The sequence below is a fragment of the Strigops habroptila genome, chromosome 1 (assembly GCF_004027225.2).
Source record: "Strigops habroptila isolate Jane chromosome 1, bStrHab1.2.pri, whole genome shotgun sequence".
Classification (NCBI taxonomy): Eukaryota; Metazoa; Chordata; class Aves; order Psittaciformes; family Psittacidae; genus Strigops; species Strigops habroptila.
In genome coordinates, this window is record NC_044277.2 from 137,090,908 (window position 1) to 137,111,770 (window position 20,863).

The 20,863-nt window shown below is 44.0% G+C and overlaps 1 protein-coding gene across 8 annotated transcripts in view; it reads left to right on the forward strand.

Moving 5' to 3' along the window:
• Nucleotides 1-367: 367 nt before the first annotated feature.
• The window catches only part of LOC115616234 (ubiquitin-conjugating enzyme E2 E1), a 48,554-nt gene continuing 28,058 nt past the window's right edge, over nucleotides 368-20,863 (forward strand). Inside the window, exons 1-5 of one of the 8 annotated variants that reach the window (XM_030505285.1) lie at nucleotides 518-700; nucleotides 827-863; nucleotides 1,356-1,420; nucleotides 2,856-2,944; nucleotides 4,997-5,047. In XM_030505285.1, coding sequence (XP_030361145.1) covers nucleotides 527-700; nucleotides 827-863; nucleotides 1,356-1,420; nucleotides 2,856-2,944; nucleotides 4,997-5,047 — 416 coding nt within the window. In that variant the 5' untranslated portion in view covers nucleotides 518-526. Of the gene's footprint in view, nucleotides 701-826; nucleotides 864-1,335; nucleotides 1,421-2,765; nucleotides 2,945-4,996; nucleotides 5,048-20,863 lie in introns of those variants that run through there. The other 7 variants (XM_032920176.1, XM_030505271.1, XM_030505254.1 and 4 more) reach the window with 7 other exon arrangements.

Below are 20,863 nucleotides of genomic sequence, written 5' to 3' on the forward strand. Positions count from 1 at the left end.
GAGGTCCTCCCGCGGGAGGAAGGGTGACAATACAAACTCCCCTCCATTGCCGGGATGCGCGGTTGTGCCAGTCATCGTATTTTCGGCCACTGAAGATACCGAGCAATGCGACAGGCGACCCCTCGATCGGCGGCATCGAGCCAAATGTGCCCCGGGGGAGGTCGGTGGGAACGCCGGTCCCTATTGTCCCTTCACGAGTGGGTCCGGCAGCGCCGCGGGGGCACACGGAAGGGGGACCACGCGTGTGCTGCGGGCGGCGGGTCGCTCCAAATCGCTTTTCTCCGTTGAGTGGGCAGGGAGCGAGAGATCGACAGGCAGAGGTGCGGGGAGATGAGTAAAACGCCTCGCAAATACAATACGCCGCTGCGCCCTTCCCGCAGGCGAGCTCCCCGTCAGGGGACTCGGGAAAATAAAAGAGAGGGGGGAAAAAATCCCCACTACTTGAACCTTCGGGAAATTGAAGGGGGGGTTTTCCCGGTGCCGCTGCCAAGCCCAGGATTTTTGTTTTCTCTCCCAGCATGCGTTGATGACATCACGAAGTGCCCCTTCTTTGTGTGTCAGTGATGTCACCAAGTGCAGTGTGGGGGACAATGGAATCCTGAACTCCGGGCGAGTGGGAAGCGGCTGCTCCTGCTGCGGGTTCGGCGCTGAGCCGGGGGAGGGAAGGGAGGACACAGCTGCTGCTTTGGGGCCGAAACAGGTGAGAGACGGGAAAGATGCCGGGGATTCCTTTCGGCTTGCAGGGGGGGGGACACTTTGGGCTGGGCTCTTTTTTTTTTTTCACTCCCCCCCCGAATCCCTCCTTATTGCCTTCCCACTGAGACAGGTGAGAAGTTGCTGCTGCTGTTGGAGAGACAAAGCAGGTGAGGCAGGGAAAAAGCTTTGGGGTTGAAACAGTTGTAAGAATAGGAAGAAAGCGAGCAGCTCCCCCCCCCCCTCCCCAAGCCTGATAGCCCCACTCAGCATTAAAAAGCATCCCGGGAGCTTGCCCCCGCTCCCAGCCACCTGCCTCGATCGCTTCCCTGTGGGGGTCTCGCACGGAAGCAGCGGAGGAGCCGGGGAGGGCGTTTATCCCCCCCGCCGCCCCGACACCCCTGCAGGTTACTTTCCAGAGGGTCTCCATTAAAAACTCCCGTCCCCCTCCGGGCACCCCTTTCCCCCTTCCCGCAGGGGCAGGATGGGGACACGCGGTGCCCGCGGGACCCCCCCTGCAGCCCCCGGCCCCATCTCCGCGTGAGGCAGCGGGTGCGCCGCGGCCCCGCCGCCCCTCAGCCCCGCTCGGCGGTGGGGGAGCAGCCAGGGAAGCCATTGCCTGTTTAATAGTTGCTGTTGCAGCACTTCCGCTTCTCTCCCAGCGAGAGAGACACGAGTGGCCAGGCCCAGCCGCACCGAGGAGGAGCAGCCAGACACAAAGGGAGAGGTAGGGGGACGGGGCAACCCCCCGCTGCCCTCCCCGCCGGCCCCCCGGGGGTAGGGGCGAGGGGCAGGGCCGGCCGCGGCCCGGCGATGGGGCGGGAGGCGACGGAGCCGGTGGGGCAGGGGGATCGCGCCTGGGGCTGTCAGGTACCGCTGTCCCCCCGGCCCTGCGGGCCCGCGGCCGGGGGAGCTCGGCCGGGCCCCCCTGCCCCCGGCGGAGGGGCGGCAGCGAGGGCGGCCCGGCAGGGGCAAGGGCGGGGGCTCCCCGGGCGCCCTGGGAGGGAGGCGGCCGTGTGCCGGCCCCCCGGCCCGCTGCTGCCCCGCCGCCGCTCGCCCCGGGCCCGCGGCTGCCCCCCTCGCTGCCGCCCGAACTCTCCCGGGGTGCCCTGCCTGCCCCCCCCCATCCATCTCGACGCCTTCTCGCCCCTCTCGGGTGCGGACCTGCCCTTGGTACCCCACCGTGCTTGTCCTGCTGCCCTGTGCCCCCGAGGTGCTCGCATGAAACCGGGCTGTCTCCCTTCGACACCCCGCTGCACTCTCCCTGCCACCGGCCTCCCCAGGCCCTCTGCTCTCACCCCTTGTAGGCCCTGGCCCTTCGTCTCCCCTCCAGCACCCCCCTCAGCACAGACCCGGTGTTCCCTTCCCCTTTGCTGGCATGTCTCTCGGTGCAGAGGGCCTCAGGGGGTCCCCTCCATGTACCCGACTCACTGCTTAGCCATTCCCCTTTATTCCCCCCCATTCCTGCCCCCCCTTGCTCCCAACACCCAATCCAGCAGGCAGGGGTTATCCAGCAGGCAGGGGTTTCCCCACCGCAGGTCACAGATCCTCTTTCGGGGTCTCCCCCCTTTTGCCAGTGATGCCCCACTTCCATTTTAGTGCTAGTGATGGTCACCCCCCCTCCAGCCCCATCCCTTCCCACCTCCCCCACGTGCCTCCCGGGAACCCAAGGGACCGGAGCTGTTCCATTTTTATCTCCTACACCCCTAGGCTGGATAGTGGTGGGTGGTGATGGCTCCTCTTGTGTGTGCAGTTTGGGGGAGATTAGAAGGAATTGCGTTGAGCTTCCCTGATCCTCACAGTCGTCCTCCTTCCAGTCTCTTCTCTCATTTCACACATGCTTTCTGAGAGGAAGCTTTAAAAGTCTCTTTTCCCCTGCTCCTCAGTGTTACTAGTGCAGGGGAGGCTACTGCTCCTGCTGCTTCGGCTGTGGGGGCCTGAAGAGGAGAGGGAGACACAAGGACCCTTTAAAAGGAGCATGGCCCAAACACAGAGCGAAATTGTCAGCAGCCTTTCTCTGTGTGTTTGTGTTCACTGTTTGTTCCCCACGCCCCATGGTGTCTCCTCTCCAGGTTGGGGTGTGTGGTGGGGGGGTCGCTATGTCGGATGACGATTCGAGGGCCAGCACCAGCTCCTCCTCATCTTCATCCTCCAACCAACAGACAGAGAAAGAGACAAGCACGCCTAAGAAGAAGGAAAGCAAAGTCAGCATGAGTAAAAACTCTAAGCTGCTATCTACCAGTGCCAAGAGGTGAGGCTGCAGTCGGTTTTCTCACTGATTTGCTGCATCTTCTTTCCTTCCTCCTTTTATTTTGCTCTGTTCCTCCACTGCTCCGTTGCTGCTCCCATTCCTCATCTCCAGCCCTCAGCCCTTCCGCACGAAGCTGCCATTGTCTCACTTTTTTCAGCGTCTCAGTGCAGCAAGTGTCTGCCCAACTTCACTGCTCTTTCTTCCTGCTTCTTCCTCTTTCATCCCAAATATTTTCCTGCCTTTTCTTCCACCAGGCTGTTATTCTGTCCCTTGGTTATTTCCTTGTCTTTTCCTTTTTCCTTATTGGCATCACTTATAGGGATGGTGTAAGATTGGCATGTAGGACCTTAATTCCTTCTCTGCTGCTGGAAGCTATGTGGTCCTGAGCAAGGCATTACATTTCAACATCAGTTTCCCTCTCTGTAGGTTGGATTGATCTAGAGTGGCTTTTTGCTGCTTTGTCGATTAATTAATGTTTGTGAAGAGTTTTGAGTTTGCTTGCTCTGGGGGTGTGCACTCGAATGCAAGTGGTGTAAGATAGCCCCAGATCTTTTCCACCAGATATTACTGTTTTGCTATCTGATCATCACTTATATTGAATTTTCTGTGTATGGTTGGATGCTGACTAGAATAAATAATCCACAGCAGGTCCACTTGTGGACATTCTGCTCTAAAGTAGTCCAGAATAATATGTACACGGGGGAGGGATGCCTGCATAGAACAGTAGTTTCAGAACAGCTGCATCAGTCAGATTTTTTCACGTGGACAGACTCTTGGAGCCACTTAGTTTTAAAAACTAAATTGTTACCCCTTCCTATTTATTCTGTGTTTCACCTGGTTCAGCACCATCTTGCTCCAGGGAGCTAAACTGACAAATGGAAGTTTTCAAGCAAACTTGCAGTGCTTCAGTAAGGACAATAACATGCCTCACTGAACAGTTTTGCCAGGCAGCACAGAAAGGGTGTATTTGTAGGTGTCAAAAGTGACAGGGGTTTTATGCAAATGCCCTGTCATTGCAACTAAGTTCTCTGTGGCTTTGTAGAATTTAGGCAGTTTGGTTATTCCAGATCTCCACTCAGCAGGTTCCCATGGCAAACTTAACATAGGTAGTGGCAAGTGGTGTTTACATGTTGTGTCCTTAATTGTTTGAAAAAGAAGGTTGTAAACTGCCTAATATGACAAAGGCTGTGGTTCTCATGTATGAGGCAAAAGAAGCTGGCTGAGCTTAAAGGAGATGGGAGGCAAAGTGAGTGCTGGGTGGGGAAATCTGGAGGGGAAGCCTGAGTGACAGTAATGGGACTCATGGGAAGGGGATGATAGCTGGTTGGATGTTTTGTGGCAAAAGCAGCGTGAGCCCAGAATAGTCTGGGCAGAGAGGACAGGGTGTTGTCTGAACATGGTGAAGGGAGGGAGCGTCTGGAGTCCTGAGGGAGGGGACCCAGGGCTGTTGTGTGGTTTTTGAGGGTGAAGAGAGGGGAGAATTTAAGGAGGCAGGAATGTGCAGGAGCCTTGGAAGCAGATATTCACCTTCCTTTGAGTGTCCTTGGGAATGGAGCAGTTATTCACTCCCTTGGGGCCGGTGTTTTTTCTCAGGATGGTGATGGGAAGCTGAGGGGGGAGAAGGAGGAGCCAATTTGGCAATGACTCTTTCTCTCGCTCCAGCAAGACAGAATTCCTTTTCAAACTGCCATTTCCTCCTAGCACTTGATGCATCACATTTGCAGAGGCTTTCCCTCATTTACGGGCTGGTTGGCAGAGGGAAGCAGACAGTTTTTTCCACTGCCCCTGTGTGGTTGGCATCTTGACGGGAGCACACAAGAGTGCACCTGTCTGGGTTCAGTGCACTGTGCCCGTGTGCTTTTCTGCCGGTCTCTGTTACGGGGTGCCTGTCCTGCTTAGTATGTTTGGAGTGGTGGGAGGCTGCAGCTGAGAGCGCCTCTCTCTTACGCAGTGTTGCAAACACACGGTGACAATATGTCTGTAAGGTGTATGTGTTAACTGCTGTCCCACACAGTGACTTACCTTTGCTCCTTCTCGCTTTTATTGCCACAGGATTCAGAAGGAATTGGCTGACATCACCTTAGATCCACCCCCCAACTGCAGGTTGGTGTCGATTCCTTACCTGAGGAGGGTGGGGGAAGGCGAGGGGCTGAAGTGTGCCTGTGTGTGTTGTAACTGTCCTCAGAGGCTCTGGATAGAGCAGAGGAATGGCTGTTTAGGTGGCTGACAGTATTCTTGTGAATGCTTGGATAACATTAGTTTCCAGGTGGGGGGGGGGGTGTTGATGCAAGTTTTCTGTTTGTTTTGGGGATTGTTTTTGGTTTGTGGCTTGTTTGTTTTCTTTTGTTGCTTTTTTTAACAATTTCATTTTAATCTGTTACATTGTATTGTGTGTACATTTCCGAAACTCACCTGTGAAGAAGAGTGTGAAAACTTTCTGCTTGTTTGTTTTTTCTGGTTTATACATCTAATGCCTGACTGCACTAATCTTATATAAATAAGAGTCCTGCCAAGGAACAAGAGAATGGTAAAATGCTACGAGCTTTTTAGCTCAGAGTGTTCTGTTGTGAACAGTAACTTACAGTGGAAGAGAAGTGTGAATTCGTCACTCAGTGGGTGCCCTACAGGAGCACACATAAAAAGCAGGGTTATTCTGCTGCCCTTTATGGAGCGGCTTGTTTTTAAGAAGGTTTTAGAAGCTTGTACTGTTTGTTTCAAACACATAGCAGGTTGATTTTGTTCATTGCATGGTGGCCTGAGCCTCTTTGCATTTGGAGAGGAGACAGTACTGGTGTAATATCTTTGGCTGTGCTTGCTCATTCAAGAGAAAAGTGGCTTTCGGTCTGGTCTGGTCTGTGTTTGCTGTAGTTGCCAAAGCACCACTCTGTTCCTGTCTTCTTGCTGTGGCTGAGGTTTGAGGCCTTTTGATGTTGGTAATAGCAGAAATCAGAGAAAAAGCTGTTTATAAATAACTATTAAAGTTGGTCCTTTTAGTATTGAGTTTCCACCAGAAATGCACAATAACCTTTTTATTGAAGATTTTGCTGCTGTTAGCCTGCAGGGAGGAATTAGCACAAGAATTAGCTTGACAGGTCCAGAGCCATTCTTTTGGTACGAGTCCCAAGGATCATAATTAATGAAAGGAGGGATGGGATGAGGCATGTGAGTGGAGGTCTAGGCTGATATGGGGATTTTAGTGCTGTTTGGAAGATAACTGATGAGCTCTGAAATCTTTAGGTGTGACAATATTGGTTTAGCGACAGTAACGACTACCTGAATATTACAGGAACTTCCAGCTTGTGGGCTGGAGGTGTCTGTCCTGTCTACATCCTGGCTTTGTGTCAGGATGAAGTCCACATGCTTTCCCCTCCTCCTCAAACCATAACCTGATTTTCATGGGAAAGAAACCCAGAAGCACAGCTCGGAAAGGCACCGTGGCTTGCTCTCTAGGTAACTGAATGATCAAGGTGCTGGGGCTGCAGTCTGAACTTCACAAATCTATCCAAAAGTTGTGATAGTATATGCATATGTCAGGTTGCAGGTTTCATCTGAAGGATTGTGTAAATTGTTTTGGAACCCTAATTTGTCCTTGTTTCAATTGGCATCATTCACAAGTAAAGACGAGCTAGCAGACTACCTGTCAAAATAGAATGTGGTTTTGATTTTTCTTTTTTTAATTACATAGACCACTGAGGATAATGCACTTAAAGGCCAACATAGTAAATAGAAATATTTATAAATATTTCTAATGGTAAAAATCAGTTCATAGTACAAGTAATGATGATTAATCTTCGCCCATAATGCAATTACGAGTATTCTGTATTCCTTATGACCTTCAAATGAGTGACAGTGAAGGCTGGCAACTCTTGCAGATAATACCTGAAACTGGTGTAATTGTTTCTGTCTCTTAATATGTTGCTACGTAGGAAAACGCGAGTGAAGGGGTCTGTGTGTGTGTGTGACCAGAGGAGTTCTGGTATTGCTCATCTTGGGGTGAAGTCATCCTACTTCAGTAAAGACAGTGCTGAGAGTGAAGGAGAGCAGCTCTGCTTATGGCTAACGAGGCTCCAATTGCACAGTGAAGCACTGGGTGTGTGCTTCTGTAGCAGCTGGTTTGTAAAAGGGTAGTCAGGTGCTGATTGCCACAACAGTGAATTTCAGCTATTGCACTTCCACCTTTTGTGGAAAAAGAAGTAGTCAATTTGTGAGTGTGAGGAGATTAAGCAAGTGGCTCTGGTTGCTGCCTGATGTTTGAAGGTTGCCAAAATTTGCTGTGGGAAAGCCTATGTGTCACTGCTTTTATTTTTTCTTAGTTTCAGTTTCCTGCCCTCATGACTTTGCTTATCCTTGCCTTTCCTTTGACCCCCAGCCCCTCATCTCTGCTGCCTTTGTGCCTCTGCAGGCCTTTTTCAGGTGTCACTGGAGGGCAGCCCTCTCCTTTTGGGCATCTCACTCTCTTCTGCAAGACTAATCTCAAAACTTATGTATTCAGGGAGCTAATGTATGATACCAGGTACTACCTATTCTCCTGCCAGCATTAGGGGTGCCAAAGTCTCAGAAGTTAGATTTGAAAATGTGTGTCTGAAACTGTATCCTGAGTTATCTTGTCATATTCTTTTTTCCTACTGGGCATTTGTTCTCACACCCCTCACCACCATCTTTGTATTTTCCCCTGTTCTGTGCTGTGCCCAGTGTTTGATAGCAGTTCATTTTTGGCTGTGCTTTAATTTTTTGCCTCGTTGCAGAGTGCAGTGGTTCTTCCAATCTTATAGCACTAATGGGAGTTCAAGATATTGAACACATCTCAGGGCAGCTCTGCATATATTTTTTTCAAGAAAAACCTTTAGGTTGTAAATGTTTTTTAATAAAAATTGTTTCATTTTTCTTCTTATAAACCAGCACATTTAAGATGCAATTACAAATAATGACAACCATTTGGTATTTCAAATAAAACAGCTTAAAACCAATTTAGTTTCGTTTTAATTTTTGTAGCTTGCAGTGACCGTGTTTTCATGTGTGTAACCCGCAGATCATCTATCTAAAAGAAACCCCAACCCCAAAACCCAAACCCCAAGCACACTCAGCACCCCGTGATTGAGCAGCTGTGTGGGTTTTACACATATGTGGGTAATATGAAGGGAAGTTCATCCCAGAACTTCCTCTCCCCTCAGTAGTTTCTCTGCTTCTGGTTTTCCATAGCTTATTTCTGTCCCTCAAGTGCTTACCTGTGCTCATCCCTCATTGACTGCTTCCTCATCAGTTGTAGTCCCTTTGCCCTTCATGTCTCCATCCCCTGGCTGTGATTTGCTTTTATGCAGGCTAGTACAGTTACTTGTACAGAGGTGCAGAATATGTGCATGGAAGCAGTCCACATTTGGCCCGCATTCAAAAAACAGATTTTTGCACTTGAAGACATTTTCTGAAAAGATATGTTCAATACGTGTCAGAGATTTATGGGTTCCTGATGGAGGCAATGGTATCCTCATAAGTGTCCTAGTGGAGTGTATGTGTGGCATTTGTCTGCTTCTGGTTTTTATCCCTCTTTATCATTTTCGGTAGGCTGGCATTCTAGAGCTTTTTAATTTCTTGTCCACAAGATGATTTGACTTCTGATATTAATACTGGGTTATGAAAGTTAAACGTGGCTTTCAAGTTCAGAAGGTGGTTAGTGGTTAATATGAATTGGAGTATAATTGTTTGGACCTAAAGTGTCTTAAATCTTCTAAGAGAGCACCTGGTGATTTCTTTTCCTACTGCGTATTATATCAGAAAGTTATAACGCTTGTTTTATAACTCAGAGAAGGTACTTAGAGACTTTGGACTTTTGGTCTTCTGTGTATGTTGGTGATGGAGGCATATGTTATGTCTTTGCTTTGGGTCATGGGAGTCTGCATCCATGACTGTCTGCAGATGTCAAAATACAGTTTCATCTTGCTACGTAGGCAGACCTAATCTTTGTAGATAACATTTGTAAGTATTGTGCCAAAACTTTTTGTGTCACTGTGACAAAGTTACCAAAGCTTTAACAGAAATTAACTAAAGCCTTACGTACTGTTTATTCTCTTTGTCATTAATTTGACCTCTGTATCTAAGCATCTCCTGATAATAAATTTGCTTATTGCTGTAAGGTTACGAAATAAATGTTTTCCCCTTTTAGGGATAGGGAGTTGCAGCAGACAAAAACTAAGTGACTTGTCTAAGGTCACGCAGGAAGTCTGTGGCAAAGTGGAGAAATGAATGTAAATCTCCTTTGTTTCGGGCTAACTTGCAGCTGAGCTCTTCTGCAGGAACTGTGCTCATTGGTTGCATTATAAAGCAGGGCTTTGATTTTGTGCTTTATTGGGTGTCTGGTGTTGACTGTGTGTAAGCATGATAATTTAATCTTATTTTTCCCATTTGTGGAGAAGGACCAAGCTGGATATTAACTATAATTAATGGTTTTTAATCTTTCTTACCCAAACTGAAACAAGTTTGTGTCCACATGGCTCATTTAAGTCCATATAGAGAAGACCAGCTGTTAATTAAACAAGAATAGTTGTCAGACCTTTACTGAAGGAGGCATTGCCTGCAAGGCTTACCATCACTTCAGCGTAAAATGCTGTCACAAATTCATTATTTAAATAATAATAAAATACAGTTGAGTTTCCTGGCTCATTCAGCCCACTTTCTGTAAATTCACAGAATAAAGACCAGATCTCCCCGAGAGTCTTGTGAAAGTTAACTGTCAGCACTCAATAGATATACGTCTCGGTGTAGATGGTGGGGAGAAGTGCTCTCCATTATAATGTGTGGAATATTAATGGTTTTCAAAACTTTGCAATGTGGAATCAAGATTTCTTGGCTAGAGAGAAGTCTATGGAAAATGTGTGGCTCAAAGGCAGTTTTAAACTCAATAGTTTCATATTGTAATTAATACATGTCATCTACATACCATGAAAGTCTGGCATTTGTTTTGCTTACATTTGTTTTTATAGTGCTTGCAATTTTTTGCAAATGTATTTTCTCCGTGTCTCCAACTCCAACAAGGCTTTAAGTGCTTTTGCTTTTAAATCTAGTGTATTATCTAAGGATGGATTGTCACTGTTCAGCTGTAATGTAAGTGTTGCTTTTATTATTTTCATGCTTGGAATAGTCCTTCCTGAACATAGCCATATTCTAGCATAAACTTTCTGGTCTTGCATTTTGTAATTGAAATGCTTAATTTTGGTATGACTCTTTTTTTTTAATGTGCACACTTGAATTATTAGATAAAGAATGACACATGCTGGTTTGACTTCATTGTAGAAATAACAAATAGAGATCATGCTTAATGAAAGCTATCAGCTTGCAAAAGTGATTTAGCACTTCTCCTCCTCCCAACAACCCCTTGTTGTTCTGAAATGAGAGTGTTTTCTGTGAGAAGTTTCCAGCCATAGGATAGGAGGGACCTTCATAATTAGTGCTGTGTTTAGTTGAAAAATATCTTTTGTCATATAAACTAGCAGCGGTTCAGCATTCCCTCCCCGCTTTGTTTGGCACATGATCCCTGGAGAAATAACTCTTCCTTTTGAAACGGCGTATTAACTAATTTAGAGATTCTCTGCAGCTGTGGATGGTCTGGCTTGCAAACCATAAAAATAATACCATTTCCACACTCGGTGAATTTGAAGTATGTGTAGGTAGCAGCTCCTGCAGGCAAAGTCCTCTGCCTGATGCACTCCAACAATAGCTGCACAGGAACGGCTTCTTTACTGTGGATTTGTTAGTTAATATTACAGGAATTCACCTTTGTGAAGATGCTCCTGGCTTTATTTATTGGCTCCCTTTAAAAATCAGAACTGTTTTGATGGCCAGGCTGCTCGGACGCTGTGGCAGGAGCTGGCTGATGCCATGGTAGATTTCGTTTGGTGCATCCTGGCTCAGTAATTCCCAAATGAACTGCATTCTGTGCTCTTGCATGCCAAACATCAGAACGATGAATCTTGAGAGCGGCTGTGAAATTGTATCATGGCTAAGAACAAAGAGGATAGAAATCCCTTCTGTGCGCACTCTCTTGTATACCACTTAATTTTATTATTTGACTTTCAGCTTTGCTGCCCTTGGAGGGCAGTGTGCAACTGTGTTTATGATGCTGCATATGTGTTTTATCTGATAAATTCTAATATTTCCTCTTGGTTATGCAGTCTTTGGTTTGGTTTTGTTTCTGTTGTATTCCAGCTCTGCTTGTCTAGATTTTTATATCGGATATGTCTATAGCAGTGGGTTATGTGTCTGGTTTTGTTTTAAGAAATATTCATGATATGTGTGTGCTACTTTATAGACATAAATGGGAAACAATGTGTGTGGACTATTTATACTGTAAGGGGTGCAATCTATCTTGTCTTTTTATATGAAGACAAAATTATCCACAGAGAACTGGCTAGGCTAGGGGATTGAGAAACTGATAGGGGATGGTTTTGTGTTTGAGCACTTCAACAAGGGAGGGTTGCTAGTGACTGAGAGCTTTGTGGTTTCTGAAGAATGGGTTGGTTTTGAGAGCTGATAAGATGCAGCCTGACAAGATGTTGACTTTGGCTGTGCTGTCAAAGGGGGTTGTGGTGGGAATGAAGACAGAGCTCACCTACACTGGTACAAGTTTTATAGGTGAATTAAGCTTATTGATGAGTTTGTGCATAGCGAAACTTCTGCAGCTTCTGCCTGCAGCCTTCTGTAGTTGTACACGAAAGACCATCCTTCCATACAGCGCCTTTCTGAAAGTGTTTAATGTACTAAACAAAAAGACGATATCATTTTATGTGAATGGTTTAAGAGATCATTGCACATCTGTGCAAACTTGCACACCACGTACAAAGTTAATGGCTATGCTTTCTCCACCAAACCGTGCTTTAAACTAAGTGAAATTAATGATGTAATTTAGTCATTATAGTAGAATCTTGCCAATCTGTAGATTTATTTGAATGAAATAAGTTTACACTTATTTTTCCCTCTGAGGCTTAACAGTGGAGGTCTAAATACTTCATTATTTTAAAGGACGAACTAGAGAACATGTATTGTCAAGTACTATAAATAAACTACAACTGTCAAAATAAACACTATACACTCTGGAATTCAGAGGGGTTTTCTTGTTTCTCTTGACAGTTTGCAAATTTCAGTAACATGCAATTGGTCTTCCAAGGCATTTGTGGAAAGTGTAATGGTTACTACAGTGTATTTAATGCGTGTTTTCTGTGTGTGAGGGGCTAATTGACATTACCAGGAGAATGGAACACTGCCAGGCATGGAGCATGCACCACTTCCTTGGGCAACCTGTTCCAGTGCCTCACCACCCTCACAGTAAAGAACTTCTTCCTTATATCTGACCTGAACTTCCCCTGTTTCAGTTTAAACCCATCACCCCTTGTCCTATCACTACAGTCACTGATGAAGAGTCCCTCTCGGCATCCTTCAATGCAGAACTCGGGTCTCGATTCCTCCGGGGGCTTCAACTTTTAGAGTCAAAAGTGAGTGTAAACCAAATCAGATCAGCATGTTAGCAGATGTATTTTGTGCTTTCTTTATATCAGTGTAAATGATTGTTTAAGAGATTTCTCATCTTTTCCTCTGGAGCTGCTGGACTTGCTGGGAGCACAGAGAATCTTGAACTGGTACCAAGAATCCAAACGGCAATAGTAAATGCTGTGGACTAGAGGTGCTTCCTGGGGCAGGGGGCTGCTAATATTTAATAGTTTTTCCGCTGTGGGTTTCTGAGCAATAGATTTTTGCAGGTGAGCTAATTCCAGTGCCTCTTACGGAGGAATCAGGAGAGGGGTCTTCGGGTCTGTCTCTCTTTTTTATTTTAATGCCTAGGATCCTACAGAGAGTTGCACACAGGAGTAAAAAGACCCCTAAACATTAAAAGTTAATTCTGAAATAGAAAGTATCTTTTCACAATAGGTTAATTGATGGAAAGAAATAAAATACTTCTGATATGGACTAAGAACTTTGTCAGAGATTTTGGAGACAACAACAAAGCTTCAGGGCAGCAGTGGCTGTTGTACAAGGAAGCCCATTGGGTAACTGTCTCAAAGGTTTTATGTGCAGTTTGAATATCTTCACTGAAATTTTAAGGTGCTAATTTAGGTGATAACTCTTATGGATCTGTTTGAAATTTTCAAGTGGACAACTTCTAGAACATTTCAGTGTGTTGTTTCATATTGTGAACAAGTGTAGACTGCTCTGAGAAGTGGCCTACAAATGGGGGTGAAAGTGCAGCATAAGCGGTTAAAGCAGTGACTGTTGCAGATGGCTTGGAAAGATTGCTAAAATGCACACAGTTGTAATATAATTTTAAAGCAATTATATCAAAACGGTAATATACCACAAAAGGTCATTTCATCAGAAGTTTCTGATCAATCAGACTGATTGTTGTAATACTATATTTGCATGTTATTTCCTGTATGCCTTGGTAACCTTTTTAGAGAAGATAAATTAGGTGATGCATGGAAGCATTTATAGTTGGTGTGCTCCTTGACTTCCTTGTAAGTTGCTTATCGATAAGTCTAGTTTTCGTTTTGATTGAGTAGTTCTTAATTTGAAAATCTCATCATGTTTTGTAGTGGTCTGACCTCTGATAAAAGTATTTGTGTCCACTTACACTTTAGGGCTGAGGGAGAGAAGGAAAAGAGACTGAAGGCTTTAAATAGCTGTGCTGAATACAATCTCAAAAAATCATGAATCTGAATGGAGTTCTCCATTGCATTAAAGTTGTGGTGATATTTTCCTTCCTACTTCAGATTGAACTCTAACAGCATCCTCATGATCTACGAAATCAGGCAAGAAGATACATAGTAGTGACAGTAGTGACCTAGGAGATCTAGGTTTTGAATGTCACTAGTGTCAGGCCTTCAGCTGCTCCACTGCTTGTCTTTTAGTTGCATCCCTGGATTGAAATCTTTAGTGAAAATTTAATACTTTCTTTAGAATAGCATTTTTTTCTGGTTTTTTCCATCCCCTCCTCTTATGAGCTTAATTGGATTGCAGGTATTGGTAAGACTGTAAGAATGAGTGTAAGAATGAGTGCAGGTGAGGATCAGGAAAGGACATAAAATCACTTGAGGCAGAAGGGTGTTAGGTTCCTATGGAGAGCAAGATTGTGCAAGGTGTTAATGGTGACTGTAAGGGACAGCAGAGGGAGATGGCCCATCAGGATGGCTGAGGCAATTTTACAGTGGTGGCTGAAACAGTTGCAGTGAAAGTGGAAGCAAAACCAGACTGATTCTTTTTCTGCTCCAGCAAGTTATCTTCACTTTCTTACTGTTTTCTATAAGGAGCAGAAGAGATGGGGCATCCTCCTCTTGCATGAATGGGGAGGACCATCCATGGGCTCTTCTTAAGCATGAGTGGATTTTTAAAACAGGCAAACATGCAAGCTGCAGCAAGCTTTTGCTGTGGTGCTTCTAATTCACCCCCACCTGAGGGGGAAAATACTCATATAGCAATAAAGTCAATGAGCTTATACAATCTCACACTGCTTAAAATGCTCTGTAGATCAAGGCGGCACAACCTACTATACCTTGAAGAATACATGTAACAGATGCCCAACTGTATCTTTGCAGGGCTCCTTGAACCACTGCATGAGCCATGGATTGTCCCCCTAAAAGCACATGAGCAAGATGTGAGGAGTGGGAGAAGAAAATTTGGGGAGTGTTAGCAAGAAAGGTTCAGAGGGAGAGAAGGGCAGAGGGAGAGGGAGAGGGCAGAAGCGGGAGAGAGAAACAAGTAAGCAGGCAAAAAGAGTAGGAAGGCTCCCAAATCGCTTGGAACTCAGTCAATTCCAATCAAGTAGACTAGTATTAAAAATAGGAAGTTGCAAATTTAATTTGTTGGAGGCCCTGTGAACCTGCATCTCCCAGAGGAGCACACCTTGGTTTTGTAGCTACTGGAAGAGAAGCATGGCAAGAGTCATTATTCAGTAAATTCCATAACGCTAGAAACAGAGATACTCACTGAAACTTTTAAGAGATCATTTTAGAACAGATGAAGTCCTTCTACCCAGTAGGCAGTGGAGTTCTGGAAGCTGTTGCAGCAGGAAGTTGTGGAGGCAGATAGTATCAGCAAAGATACCACTCAGAGATGGGTTCAACAAATTCATGGGCAACAGGTCCATAAACAAGGAGGAAAGTCAGGTATGTACCCTTTAGCACCCCTAATCTAGTGGCTGTGGATGCTGTGGGAGTAACAAAGGGAATGGATTGCAGACAGTGGCCACAGTCATCTGTTCTGAGGATTACCTGCTTTTACCACTGCCAGGAATAGGGCACTGGATTAGATGACCCCAAATGGTCTTTTAAAATTCTAGGAGGAGTACCCACAAAATGATCTCCCTCCCCTACCCTGTCAGCCTTCTTTCCAGCCCACTAACTTCAGTCTCTTTTCTGTTTCCCCTTCCACTTGACATTGCTTTTAGCCAGATAAAATGTTCAACTTCTGCCCTTTATGGAACCGTTCTTCCCCTCTTTTTATGCTTTGCCATTTAAAGCAAGCCCTTGTTTCCTGTCACTCAGCCACTTCTCCTTGCTTTTGTGAAGGGTTAACCTTAATGCGTTTGTGTTGCTGAATTTAGACTATAAAATTTTCAGGGCAAAGGACTTCTTTCATTTTTGTCTGTGGTTGCAAAGTGGTATGTAAATTCCCAGCCATGTTTAAATGTTCCTTAATAATAAAGTAGGTTTAGTCCTTGGGCTTGTAGATGTCTCCCTATCCCCCTTCCCCAAAAAGATGAAGTTCTGCTTATGTTGCCACATTGCATTTCTTTTTCCTTATCTGAGGTAAATAAGTAAGTTGTTTTATTCAGCAGCTATTGTATTATCTTGAATATGTGATTTGGTTATTTTCCGGTTTTATGCACATCAAGGTTATCACAGCTGTTACTTTGTGGTACTACTACATTGTAATAGGATAATGTGTTTTGAGATATATTAGTATTGGGGTTTTTTTCTTCCTGGATAGTAGCAGAGAAATAATAAAGGTGTCCAACAACAGCTAATCTCTCTCTTTGCTGTCTTTGTGCTCCTACTTCACCTTCCACCTCAATAACTAGCAGGACTGGAGCTATTTGTTAGGGAAATATTAGTTAAATTGCAGAGCTATTACATGTGCTGAGACATTCAAATTTAAAGTACTTAGTATTCAGTGTGTGTACTCCTAATGACTAGAAATATTATGTTACATTGGGGGTTTTGTAATGTATCAGGTATGTCTTGCACATTGTTTTTTCCACAGACGATGCAAATTTTCTAGCTCATAGATGGTGCAAGCTGTACTTTCTATGTTTCTCTACAAGGATTTTTACTTTGCTTTTCATAGTAGAGTCTTACTTAAGAGGAGATGTAAAGTTCAGACAGATAATTTAGCATTGCAATTGTTCAGGTGCATTTTTGACTGCAGTGCTAAGTAGCACAGAACTAGCCATTTAGGACATGTTTAATAACCGGGAAAGACTGAAAAATAGGAATTGGATAGTGGAGCCTTTGTATGGTAACACTTTGTGGTGGGGGTGCAGTGAACTGACAGGTTCCAGCCGTAAGCTGTAGCAGCAGAGTAAAGGGCTGAGGGTAAGTGGGGATGTGCTGTGACCTCTCTCATGGCTGAACAGCTGGATGGTATTTATTAGTGGTTCACAGCTTGACTTAAACAGGCACAAGGAAGGAGTGCGGATCAGGGTCTGGATCTGGGAAGGAGACTTGTCTGTTACGTAGTGAAGTTTCGTCTATTTGCAGCGTCTTCATCAGTTCAGCATGAATGGGGTAAAAAGGGACGGACCTAGAGTTGGTGGCTGAACTATGACACACTAGGAAAGAGCGAAAATATAGGGTGGGGTTAGATATGACCCTTAAAAACAGAGAACAACAAGGGGAAAAGAATGCATTTTGCCAGATCCCTTTCCAGTAATAAACCTGTCAGTCTCTTGCAGAGATTCTCGGCTCTCTCTGTACTTGTCTCCTAGGCATGCTCTTGATTACAATCCAGTGTGTCCCAAGTCACAGTGTGGTGTAAGTTCTGCAAGAGAGCTAATGTGCCTGTTCCAGCCCATGGGAGCTGGGCCTCTTTCTGCAAACCATCACAGAGCTGTAAGGAACAGTGTTAGTGTCTTCTGTTTCCTTATCCTGCTGACTTGAGCAGGTTCTGGTCCCTTCTCTTTCCTGATGGCTGCACTGATCCTTCAGCAGTAAGCCATTACATCTATCAAAGTCTGCAGCCCATGCCTACAGGGAAGAGAAGAGGCAAGGTTGTCCTGTTGCCAGAAAGAAAATGTTTTTGAGGAATCAAAAAATAAACAGACAAAACCATTCTTGTTCTACTAATTTACTTGCAAATAAAGTAGCAGTGATCAGCTCACCTACTGAATGTGTATATAGGTATATTTATTTTTTAAAATTGCTTAAGTATGTGGATCACGAATCAGAGGAGCTTGATGAAAGGGAAAGAGGAAAGTGTTTTTAAATGGCTTAAATGGGCAATTGGGATAATCCTGAGTGTAGGGTAACATAAGAATTGACATTTGTCATCCTACTTTGGTCACTGGAAAAGTTTATTATCTTGAAAGGTTTCTAGTCAAGAGGATGCATCTAAACTTTGGGAAATGAAGACATTTGGCATGTGCAGTAGGTGAGCCTGTGTGAGTGTTTACAGCTGTATGCCAGGCAAAATGAAAGATTCTTTGGTCAGTATTTTTACTAATCCTTCTCTCGTGTACACATTGAATGACACATCTGGAAAGTTATCTAGTTGCTGTTTTAGCAAATGGCTTCTTTTTAGAGAGAGCATCTTGTTTTCTGGATATTAAAATAGTAATGGAATTGTGGTGTTTGCTTAGATTGGCTTTCCTGGAACATAACGTGTCATATCCTAATAACACACTAAGTCAAGTGCTCAATTTCAGTCCTTGCTGGAGGTAGTGAATGAACTGCATCTGGAAATAAGTGGTTTTGTGTGTCCCTGTTCATATTACTTGAGTCCAAGGTCACTAGAAGAATTGTGGGTTTTAATGTACAATATTTATGCTTTACCCATTTTTTCTTAGAAAGCGCTGGTACTGAACTGTGCGAGCACCTTGCTGTTTTATGTATAGCCAGTGATTTTCTTTTTCTCAGGTGGTTATACACAAAGAGGGTAAGCATTTCCTTTTTCTTCTTCTTCCTTTTTTCTTTATTAAACATGCTGAGGCAGCTGCATGGAAGAGGTTTTGTCTTCTGAAGGAAACATCTCTCCTTTTGTTTAGTGTGCTGGGGTTTATATAGGGTTATTCTATAGTAGGGATTATATAATAAGATTATGAAGTTATCCTCTCTTCCCAAGGGTCACATATGTGATCTCTGGTCAGTAGGGAGAAACTCACACTTTTGACCTTTCTGTCTCTTCGGACCCATTAATTGTTGGACATAATGGTGCTTCTAAAATGGCTTAATTGTTCCATTTGTGCTTACTCTGTTATTGCCATTTGCTGCTGTCTCTCTACACACTGCCAAAAGCCCATGGTATATTACATTTTTATTGTTATGTAAAGCAGCTGTAAAACAAACAGTGTGGTTGTGTAAGTGTATTTGAAATCTTTGCTATTGGCTACTTCATTTTTTCCCTTTATGTCTCTAGCTTTTACATTTATAGTTTTGCCACCACAGGGAGCTAATGAAAAGCAAACATATAGACTGTTTGTTTAAAAATAATAATAGTGATGCCATGCACACACTCATGTTGCTTCCTTATTCATATTTATTATCCTGTTTCACAGTACAAGAAAAGCTAAGAGTTGTGCTGGGGTGTTTTTTGGTGGGAGGATTGGAGGGTTTGTCTTCATGCATTGGTTTTACTGCTACAGTCCTCTGATTTTAGGGAACTTCAACAGCTGTAGAGCAAGTTAGCATATAGCAAACAAAGGCAGGCAAAAGATAAATGCATGTGCAGTAAGACATTGATCTAGATGAGGTGAAGTCTGTAGAACTATTTTGTTATTTTTAATACTTCATGCCTTTAGGGAATCAGCCCTGTGTGCATCCCTAGCAGACTCACAGGATTGTGAAAGGTGATGTATTTTGTGTGTTCAAGTCTCTCTTTACAAGTAGTACTGAAGAAAGTAAGGGCTTAAATTATCCTATATTTTTTATTCTTTCTGTACCTCTTTTGGTAGGTAGTAGAACTGCATGTTTCAGTAGTAAAATTATGAAATGCACATATTTATTAAGGGTCTGTTTTTCAACAGTAGCTGTTTACAGTAGGAGTACTTGTTGAGATGGTGAGTCTCTTGATCATTCTTTGCCCTGGTGGGAAAGGTGTGTAAAAACAGCACAACAGCCACTGGGGCAGCTTCTCTCACAACTTTTCATCCGTGCTGGTCACGGCTGCTAAGGATTTAATAAATAGACCTTTTCTTAGTTTAAGCTATTTTTCTCTCATTGACGCTTGCATAGCTTTGATCCTGCTCTCCACTCTATTTGGAAAGATACCTGAACTCAGTGACCACTGAACCAGAGCCTTCCTTCTGTAGCCTGTGCCTGGGGAGGCATACCTACTTGTCGAGGGTCTGCTGTACTTGGATTAAAGGAACAGAAACAACACGTAAAGATTAAAAGATACTCAGGAGTGTAGTGTGTACTTGAATTTTGCCAGCAGCTAAAGGTTAATCCCTCATAGTAAGGAGGGCTCTAAATAGTGCCTCTCAATATTTGTTTTGCAGTAGGTGAATTGTTCAAGGAAAAAAGAAAATATAATATAGCTGCCAGACTTCAACTTTAAAATAAATGAAGTAGATTTTAGCTTGTTTTTTATTTTGCCCACCATTTCATTTTGCAAATTATGAGGTAATTTATAATAATTTACAAATTTTGGAACAGTTCAAAGAGAACAGTGTTGCATCAGATCTGCTTCTTGTTAGAGGTGTGTTTAGAGCATGCATGTGTGTGCAGTAACCCTTTTACATTCGCTTACCAGAGTGTGGTTGTATTTCTGAGAAAGTAAAGGATTATTTTTTCTTTACTTTTTCCTGCCCCAAATGTGCAAAAACAGCTGTATGGAAAAGAATTGTTGTAAGAAGAACTTTCCTTTTCTTCAGCTTGACTTGCAGAAGGTCACAGAATACACATTTTTCCTAAACTTTGAACATTGCATCACCGAGAAGCACACACGCAGGCAAGTCTTAATTATGGGCAAAACAGACTCCAAGGAGAATGCTGACTTGCCACATTTAATCCCAGTGGTATAAAGGGTAAGGCCAAACTTCTTGTTGTGACTGTGAGCAAAAGTTAGCTGGGATCAGTGCTGCAATATGGTGTATTCTTGTAATCGTTTTGTAGCGAAAATGATCATATAATTCTAGATCTGCCATTTTGGAAGACAATACAAGAGTGTGTGTTCTGAACAAATATCTAAGCAAAGGAGTCGTAGTGTGTTAATTCTCTTCAACCTTGGCTTGTCTTTCTGCACTTATACAGTATTATTACAGTAGCAGTAGCTGTTTGTTTTAACCGCCACTGAACTGGGTTAGTATAGCTACGAAGGCATACAGATTTTGTGTATGTTTATGCATATTAGCATGTTTATACACACATGCATATATGCTCAGACTTTATATATGAAATAGTGTCTATGATCAGAATGAGATATAACTGCGCCTTTATCATGCAACTTTAAGACGTGACATTTTCAGAAGACTCAATCTGAATGTCATCACACTCAATTAGGACACCTCATTTTGTGTTTCACCCACCTGGGTTTCTTTTTTCCATTCAATCCTTCTGTCAGCAAGTCAGAACTAATTGTGCTCTTGTGCCCTTGGCTAATCATAGCAGACTGGGGCTTTCACCTAGTCTTTGCCATGTTTTGACCTGGAAAAAGGAACTTCTTAACTGTGTAAGAACACTTTGTTTCATAAATGTTTCACTGCTGAGAATACACCTTTAAAAGAAT